General features: G+C 40.7%; 1 protein-coding gene across 1 annotated transcript in view; it reads right to left on the minus strand.

Moving 5' to 3' along the window:
- Positions 1-6,428: 6,428 nt before the first annotated feature.
- Positions 6,429-10,196, minus strand: part of LOC102842298 (chromosome unknown open reading frame, human CXorf58) — a 40,930-nt gene continuing 37,162 nt past the window's right edge. Inside the window, exon 9 of the mRNA XM_006835672.1 lies at positions 6,429-6,599. Within this exon, the coding sequence (XP_006835735.1) occupies positions 6,429-6,599 (171 nt within the window). The remainder of the gene's footprint in view (positions 6,600-10,196) is intronic.

Genomic DNA, 10,196 nt, shown 5'->3' on the forward strand with positions numbered 1-10,196 from the left:
AAATTATGGGATTATCCATCCTATTTTGGATATCAAATAAGGACGTATTAATACCTGTACAGGGTCGCTATGGGTCGGACCCGACTCGATGGCACTTAACAACAACAACAACAATACTAAATAAAGAGTGCACATTTCTGGTAAATACAGTCTAGTGGGAAGCATACACATTTACACCAATATTCTTTATCACTTAAGGCTTCTTGAGTGAAATCAGCAATCAAGCTATACATTTTAAATGTTAAACAAAATAGAAAATTGTATTTTGAAAGTTCAGTAAAGAACTGCATTTGGTTTAATTATCACAGCCTCTGGTAAGGTTTGATATGGTCCAACAGCCTGGACAGCATACACAAAAAAAATCAATAAATTGCGTATATCAGGAATGAGAGTTTATCAATTCAAAGTGAAATTGATAACTTTTATTCAAAACGGCCTTTCTATTTGAAAAATATCCAAAGTACAACAGTAAAGCAGATGCAGCCTTCTGCCCCAGGTGCTTGCTATGCTCAATAATGATTAGGTATGCTATGTCATTCCCACTATAGCAACAAATTCATTATTATTTTTATTATAATTCAGAATAGGTCATTTACAAACTGTTCCTACGGTAACAGCAAACTCATTATTATTTTTATTATTCACAAAAGGTCATTTACAAGATGTTCTATAAAAACAATATGCAACTAAAAACACAGACACTGCAGGCTGACTGAAAAGCTTCCTTTTATTCTATGGATTCTAGTATTTATGCTGAAAGTGGCATATTCAGGTATTTTTTTTTAATGAAAGAAAAAACAATTGAATAGAAGTTCCAGGAACTAATTTACTCATCATTTCTTTAACAAAACTGTACACAGCTAATTTGAGGGCATTCAACTGAAATAATTTCCACCACTTTTCTGTCAATTTGTCGCAGTGTGGTGGCTTGTGTGTTTCTGTGATGCAGGAAGCTATGCAACTGGTATTTTGAATGCAGGCAGGATTACCCATGGTGAACAGGTTTCAGCTGAGCTTTCAGACTAAGACTCAGAAGAAGGATGTTTAGCCAATGAAAACCTTATGAATAACAGTAAAACACTGTCAGAAAGCACAATATTGAATATTAAAACATGATGAAGAGCACCAGAATATTGTCAGATATAGTGCCAGGAGATGAACCCCTCAGGTTGGAAGGCACTCAAAATATGACTGGGGTGGAGCTGCCTCCTCAAAGTAGAGATGACCATGATTACACGAATGGAGTAAAGCTTTCAGAACATTCACTTGCACAACTCAAAATGAAGATAGCTGAAAACATCCATTAATATATGAAGTTATGAATGTAGGAAAATTGGAAGTTGTCAAAAATGAAATGGAACGCATAAAGATTTATATCCTTGGAATTAGTAAACTGAAATGGACTGGTACTGGACATTTGGAATCTGACAGTAACATGATTTACTGTGCTGGGATGGCAAATTGAAGAATGGTGTTGCATTAATCAAAAAGAACATTTCAAGATCTATTGTGAAGTATAATGCTGTCTGTGACAGGATAACATCCATACGCCTACAAGGAAGACCTGTTAACACTATTATTCAAATTTATGCACCAAGCACTAAAGTCAGTGATGTTAATGAAGTTAAAGAATCCTACCAATTTCTTCAATCTAAAATGGATCAAACCTGCAACCAAGATGCATTGATAATTACTGGCGATTGAAATGCAAAGGTTGGAAACAAAGAGGAAGGATCAGTAGGTGGAAAATATGGCCTTGGTGATAGAAATGAAGCTGGAGATTGCATGACAGAATTTTACAACACCAATGACTTGCTCATTGCAAATACATTTTTCAAACCTCATTAGATGGAATACACAGAAATAAAATTGACTATGTCTGTGGAAAGAGATGGTAGGAAAGCTACATACAGACTTTGGAACAGACCATCAATTACTCATATGTAAGTTCAGGCTGAAGCAGAAGAAATTTAAAATAAGTCTATGAGAGTTAAAATATGGCCTTGAACATATTCTACCTGAATTTAGAGATAATCTCAAGAACATATTTGATGCATTAGACACTAATGACTAAAAACAAAAGACTTGTGGGATGACATCAAGAACATCATACAAAAAGAAAGCAGAAGATCATTAATAAGACAAGGAAGAAAGAAAAGTCTAAAATGGATGTCAGAAGAAACTTCTCCAGTGTAGCGATGCTAAAGCAAATGGAAGAAATGAGGAGGTAAAAGAGCTAAACAGAAAATTTCAAAGGGCAACTCGAGAAGACAAAGTCAAAGGTTATAATGAAACGTGCAAATATCTGGAATTAAAAAACCAAAAGGGAATAGCACACTCACCAATTTTCAAGCTGAAAAGAACTGAGGAAAAAATTCAAGCCTCGACTTGAAGTACTGAAGGATTCTTGGGGAACAATGTTAAGATACTTGGCTATCTTTTGAAGCTTGGTTTCCCTGAGATACCATTATAAAATAGACACTTGAGGGGGAGAAAAAGGAATAGACAGTAATATCACCATAGAAAGCTTGTAAATCCATCTTCTGCCTATAACTGATTAGAATATCTAAAATGGGACTACAAGTGCCCAGTAAAGGAGACTTCCTATGGAGTCTCTGCATTACATAAGACCATAGGTGGAATCCTGAACACCATCCAGAATCTTCAGAGGAGGGAAATTTCCACTTGAAAGGGCAAGCAGACCAGCCTGGAGCTGCTAGAAGAACAGAAAATATTTCTTGCAAGAAAGACCTTCAGAAAAAATGCAAAACAATATAGGCAGTCTGACTGATTACTACAAGAACAAGCAAGTTGCTCACCCAGGAGACATCAAGGCAAGTGGTCGGGCCCCCTCAGGGCAAACCTCCTTCTAAGACTAAGACTCATTGGGAATACATGCTCTGATTGGTGACAACTTTTGTCACCAATAAGGGGAAGTGAGGGAAAAACAGCAATGAAGCTGTCAGCTAAGCCCTACAATGCTCAATAGACTCCTGTGAATTCGGGTTGGAGACCTGGTTGGCCAGCAGTGTGGCAAGGCCTGGGGACTCTTGGGCCCAGAGTCAGTGACATAGCCACAGAGGACTAGAGTGGAGAGTGAAGCGTCCAGCTGATAAGAAGAGAGGGCATATGCAAAAGAACACCTGCACTTGCAGATAATACCCACTTATCCTGGCTTCAGTGACTGGATGATCAGAGCTCAACCAGAAGTAAAAAGAAGAGGAAAAAAAGAATAATCTGATACAATTTGATGAACTTGACCTACACCTATGGATGCAGAAACTCCAAGCAGGAAACAAATCTTTAGAGAGAGGATCATTCACCCCCTCCAAACACAGAGTAGACAGGGATGGGCAACTTGGATATTGGCTACCCAAAGTGGAGGGGTTACAAAGGCAAGAAGTGACTGGCTTACAAACTTTCAAGAGGGAGCCTAGATCCAGAGGGTGTGAAGGAAGGTAGAATCTCCACTGAGTAGTATCCAATCTGTCTCGGTGGGGCTGATGAAAAGAGATGCGGATAGGTCTCTTGTGATACAATAGTGAATAATTGTTATCAGGACTGATTGTGAGGGTTGGAAATGTAAAGGTAGACATTTTGTAACAAGGGTGGTAGTGCTTAACTTTGCAGTCCAGGAGTGGAGGTCCCTGGGACCAGCAAGGGGGAAGAGCGGAGAGCGGGACTGTACCCAGAGAAGCAGTGATGCCAGAAATGGAGCAGCTGGGCACTTTAGACCCAGAAAGGGAGAGAGGCTGTGTGCTGATTACCAGGGGACAGGCTTGCAGGATATACCCTTTGGTTGGTTGATGATGCATGGAAGGGATTGTAACCATGGCAATGAAACAATATATGATAGTATGAATGTAAAGCTAATGTTCTCCCATGTAAACTATCACATAATTCACAATAAAACATTAAAAAAAAAACTGAATGAAAAAAAAAAAAAAAAGATTATGGAAGGAATACACCAAACAGTCACTGCACCAAACAGAAGTGGTTGATGTTCAACCATTTCAGCAGGTAGCATATGATCAAGAGCCAATGCTACAGAAGGAAGAAGTCCAAGGTGCACTGAAGGCGTTGGCAAAGAAGAAGGCTCCATCAACTGATGTAATACCATTGAAGTCTTTCAACAAATTGATGTAGCACTGGAGAAACTCATTGATCTATGCCAAGAAATTTGGAAGGGAGCTATCTGTCCAACTGATTTGAAGAGTCCTGGTGTGGCAATGTGGCCTAATACGTCAGACTGCAAAGTCATTTGAACTGCAAGGTCAGTGGTTCAAGCTCACCAGCTGCTCCTTGGAAACCCTATAAAGGGTCTCTATGGGTTGGAATCAACTCAATGGTACTTAACAACAACATATTTCTGGAAATTATCAGACAATATTATCACATGCAAATAAAATTTTGATAAAGATAATTTAAAAATGGCTGCAACAGCACATTAACTGGGTAGCGTAGTGGTTACGAATTGGGCTGTGAACCGCAAGGCCAGCAGTTTGAAACTACCAGCTGCTCCGCGGGAGAAAGATGAGGCATTCTGCTCCCATAAAGATTTGCAGCCTCAGAAACCCTGTTCAGGGTCGCTATGGGTCGGAACCGACTCGACGGCACTTAACAACAACAACAACCAGAGGTTTAAGCTGGATTCAGATGAGTACATAGAACAATGGATATTATTGCTGATGTCAGGTGGATCTTGGGTGAAAACAGATAATACCAGAAAGATGTTTGCCTGTGCTTTGTTGATTATGCAAAGACTTTCGGCTGTGTGGATCATGACAAGCTATGGACAACATTGCGGAGAATGAGTATTCTGGAACACTTATTTGTGCTCATGAGGAACCTGTGCATAGAACAAGAGGCAGTTGTTCAAACAGAATAAGGGGATACTGAATAGTTTAAAATCAGAAAAGGTGTGTGCCAGGGTTGTATTCTTTCACCATCCTTATTCAAACTGTATGCTGAGCAAATAATCCGAGAAGCTGGATGTTATGAAGAACATGGCATCAGGATTGGAGGAAGACTCATTAACTACCTGTGATATGCAGATGATACACTCTTGCTTGCTTAAAGCAAAATGGACTTAAAATAGTTACTGATGAAGATCAAAGACCACAGCCTTCAGTATGGGTTACACCTCAATGTAAAGAAAACAAAAATTCTCACCACTGGACCAATAAATAACATCAGTATAAATGAAGAAAAGATTGAAACTTTCCAAGACTTCATTTTGTTTGGATCCACAATCAACACTCATGGAAGCAGCCGTCAAGAAATCAAATGACGTATTGCATTAGGTAAATCTGCAGCAGAAGACCTCTTTAAAGTGTTCAAGAGTAAAGATGTCAGTTTGAGGACTATGGTGCACATGACCCAAGTCATGGTATTTTCTTTCTTTTTTTTTTTTTTAATGTTTTATTGTGAATTATGTGATAGTTTGCATGGGAGAACATTAGCTTTACATTCATCCTATTGTATATCATTTCATTGCCATGGTTGCAATGCCCTCCATGCATCAGCAACCAACCAAGCCTGACCCCCGGTCGTTAGCACACAGCCCTGTCCCTCTCTGGGTCTAGAGTACCCAGTTGCTCCATCTCTCCACGTCGTCTCTGCCTCCATCTCTGGTGTCACTGCTTCTCTTGGTAGGGTGTTGCATTCCACTCTTCTCCCTTTATAGTTCCAGGGACCTCAGCTCCTGGACTGCATATTCAATCACTCCCCTTCATTTGCTGCAAAACATCCACTTTTATATTTCCAACCCTCACAGTCAGTCCTGATAACAATTATTCAAAGTCATGGTATTTTCAGTAGCTTCACATGCATGTGAAAGTTGGACAATGATAAGACCTTAGAAGACTTGATGCATTTGAATTATGGTGTTTGAGAAGAATATTAAAGGTACCATGGACTGCCAGAACAAACAAATATGTGTAGGAAGAAATATAGCCAGAACTCTCCTTAGAACCAAGATAGCCAGACTTCTTCTCTCAAACTTTGGACATACTATCAGGAAGGACCAGTCCCTGGAGAAGGACTGCTTGGTAAAGTGGAGAGGTAGCCAAAAAGAGGAAGACCCCTAACGAGACAGATTGGCACAGTGGAATCAACAATGGACTAAAGTGGAGCAGCAATTGTGAGGATGGCGCAGGAATGCAGTTGTTTCATTCTGTTGTCCATAAGGTCGCAATGGGTCAGAATTAACTTGATGGCACCAAACAACAACAGCAACTGAAATACTTTATTCAGATGAAAATTCTGTCAGTAAAAGAGACGTGTACCTATAGTAATACAAAAAGGTCTTAAAAATAGGTTACACACTGGTTATATGGGCTTGTTTCAATTTTATTTCTTGAAAATTTGTAAACAGACAAGTAAACTGCCAAACAACTTTGTTATACTGTCAATTGTACATCCACGCCTTAAGATGGTGGAGATTTCATACAATATAAACCTTGAGACCAGACATATAATTCCTGTTTTCTTCTCCCCAATTCCTCATCTGACATTTCCAGAACTCTCACGATGTCAAAAGCTGGTGTGGACACAACGATCTCCTGCAGCAGTATACGTGGTTTGGAAATTTTTGGTTCCTAGGTAGAGTTAAAAATATAAATGAGAAGTGTGTTTTACATGGGGTCTACAAAAAGTTTATGGGAAAATTCCATTATCTTTTTTTTAATTTTTATTGTGAATTGAGTATATGGGAGAACATCAGTTTTACATTCATCCTATTGTATTTCATTTCATTGCAATTATTACAATCCCCTCCATGCATCATCATTCAACAGTATTTACTTCTATTACCTTGGTTTTTTTTTTTTTGATGTACACAAAACACCCAGGAATATATCATCATTTAAACAACCAAAGGGCACATTCTGAAAGCCTGCCTCCTGGCCGCCAGCACACAGCCTTTCTCTTTCCATTAGTCTAGAGATAGCTGCTGTATCTCTCCATGTCCTCATCTCTGCCTGCCTCCATCTCTGGTGTCCTTGCTTCTCTAGATAGGGTCCCACATTCCGCTTGTGCTCATCTTCCTTGATGGTCCTAGGGTCCTCTGTTCCTGGACTGTAAGCTTAACTACTCCCCACTTTTTGTTACAAAACTTCTACCTTTACAGTTCTGACAGTTGCTATTAGTCATGATACCAATTTCTCACTATTGAATCGTAAGAATCTTATCCCCATCTCCTTTCACCAGACCCATCTAGACAAGATGAAAACTATTCAGAGGGGATTCTACCTTGTCCCTGTACACTCTGAAACTAAACTCCCTCTTGAAAACTTGTTAGCCAGTCATTTCCTGCCTTTAGAGACCCCCCCCCCCAATTTTAGGTAGTCAATATCTAAGTTGCCTGTCCCTATTTATCCTGTACACAGAGGTGATAGGATTGATACTTCATGTGAAGACTCCTTCCCTCTTGGTTGGTATTTTGAGCTTGACTATACGTATAGGTCAAGTTCATCAAATTGTAGAAATTTATACTTGTTTCCTTCATCAAAAAAAAAATTTTCTGTAATCTTCCTCTGGTTGAGTTCTGATCATCATGCTATCATGGCTAGGTCAAATGGGTACTATCTGCAAGTTTGGGCATTCTTGTGCGTCTTCCGTCACTTCATATCAGCTGGATGCTTCACTCTCAGCTCTAGCCCTCTGTGGCTATGTCCTCGTCCATGGGCTCAGGTGTCCCCAGGTCTCATCACACTTCAGACCAACCAGCCCTTTCTCTTCTCTCTCTCATATCTAGATCAACAGAGTCTATGGAATGTGGTTGAACTCAGCCCCTTTCCTCATTGCTGCCTTTCTCCCTCTTGCACTCACCAGTAGACTAACATGGTTTCCAGCAAGCTTACATGCCTACTCATGTGCTCCCTTTAAGTTTCAGTCTTGGGGGGGGGGGGGCTGTCCTGAGAGATTTGATTGCTTGCCTTTTTGACTCCCAGTGAATAACTTTCATTGTCTTTTAAACTCATTTATCATGAACTTTATTACACCTTCATATTTTTATGTCTGACTCTTTGTACCTAACCTCATCCGAAAAAAATCATAGCAAATTTTTAAGAATTACAAAGCAGTACATGAATACATGTCACTGTAAATAGTGCTACAATGTTGAAATAAAAAGTAACATCCAGAACCTTCAGAGGTGGGATGTTCCCACTAGAAAGGACAAGCAGACCAACCTGGAATAGCTAGAGCGACAGAAGATACATCTTCAAAGAAAGATCATCAGGAAAAAACCAAAACAAAAATGGCAGTATGACTGCCTACTACAAGAATTGATCCTGTTGACCTGGAGATGAGAAGGGCTGGTTGGTCCAGTGTGGTGAGACCTGGGGACACCTAAGCCCATGGACAAGGACATAGCCACAGAGGGCTAGAGCTGAGAGTGAAGCATCCAGCTGATAAGAATTGAGGGGAGATGCACAAGAACACCCAAACTTGCAGACAGTACCCATTTGACCTAGCCTTGATGGCTTGATAATCAGAACTCAACTAGAGGAAGATAAAAAACAAAAAACAAATTTTTAATAAAGGAAATGAGGGTCAATTGATATAATAAATTGCTACAATTTGATGAACTTGACCTATACTCATGGAGGTAGTAAAACTCTAAAGACCAACAGAGAGGGAAGGAGTCTTCACATCAAGTATCAATGCTATGGTTTGAATGGGTAAAAGAGGGGAAATAATGTTAAGATGCTTGGCTGTCTTTTAAATCTTGGTTTCCCTTGCATACCATTATAAAATAGACTCTTGAGGGGGAGAAAAAGGAATAGCCAGACACCTCACCATAGAAAGCTTGTAAATCTGTCTTTAGCCTATAATTGATTGTTGTTGTTGTTGTTAAGTGCCTTCGAGTCGGAGCCGACCCATAGCGACCCTGTACAGGGTTTCCGAGGGTGTAAATCCTTACGGGAGTAGAAAGCCTCATCTTTCTCCCGCGGAGCGGCTGGTAGTTTCGAACCACTGACCTTAAGGTTCGCAGCCCGATTCGTAACCACTACGCTACCAGAGCTCCTTAGAATACCTAAAATGGACCCAGAACTTGCAGAGTGAAGGAGGCTTCCTTTGCATTGCATAAGACCATAGGTGGAATCCTGAACCCCATGCATAACATTTTGAGGTGGGAAATTTCCACTGAAAGGACAAGCAGACCAGCCTGGAATAGCTAGAAGAAACAAGATACTTCTTGAAAGAAAGACCAGCAGGAAAAATCAAAAACAATAACGGCAGTCTGATTGACTACTACAAGAACAAGCAAGTAGTTGCCTGGGAGCCATCAAAGCAAGTGGTCAGGTTCCCCCAGGGTAAACCCCCTTCCAAGTCTAAGATTCAAGAGGAATACATGAGCAGTCATGTGGTCTTGTTGCTGAGCACGTTGGTCACTGATAAGGGGAAGTGGGGGAAAAGAGCAATGAAGCTGTAAGCTAAATCTAACCATGTTCAATAGACTCTTGTCAACCTGGGTTGAGACATGGTTGGTCAGCAGTATGGCAAGACCTAGGGACCCCTGGGCCCAGGGGCAGGGACATGGCCACAGAGGACTAGAGTGGAGAGTGAAGGGTTTGGCTGATAAGTGAGGGGAGATGCACAAGAACACCTATACTTGCAGATAGTACCCATTTGACCTGGCTTCAGTGGTTGGATGACCAGAACTCGATTAGAGGAAGAAAAAGAGGAAAAAAGTGTAATCCACTACAATTTTATGAACTTGACCTATGCTTGCAGATACAGTAGCTCAAAAGAGGGAACGGATATTTACAGCGAGGATCATTCCTGCCTCCTTGGTACATAGGGTTGACAGGGATGGGCAACTTAGACATTGGCTACCCAAAATGGGGGGGCTACAAAGGCACGAAGTGACTGGCTTACAAGCTTTCAAGAGGGAGCCTAATTTCAGAGGGTATGGGGGAAGGTAGAATCATCACTGAGTGGTTTCCAACCTGTCTGGACAGGGCTGGTGAAAGGAGATGGGGATAAGACTATTGTGGTTCAATAGTGAATAATTGCTATCAGGACTGATTGTGAGTGTTGCAAATGTAAAGGTAGACATTTGTAACAAAAGGAGGGGAGTGGCTGATCTTGTAGTCCAGGAGCAGAGGACCCTGGGACCATCAAGGGAGAAGAGCAGAGTGTGTGACCCTATCCAGAGCAGCAGTGACGCCAGAGATGGAGGTAGAGAC

Source organism: Chrysochloris asiatica, unplaced genomic scaffold (genome assembly GCF_000296735.1).
Source record: "Chrysochloris asiatica unplaced genomic scaffold, ChrAsi1.0 scaffold00018, whole genome shotgun sequence".
NCBI lineage: Eukaryota > Metazoa > Chordata > Mammalia > Afrosoricida > Chrysochloridae > Chrysochloris > Chrysochloris asiatica.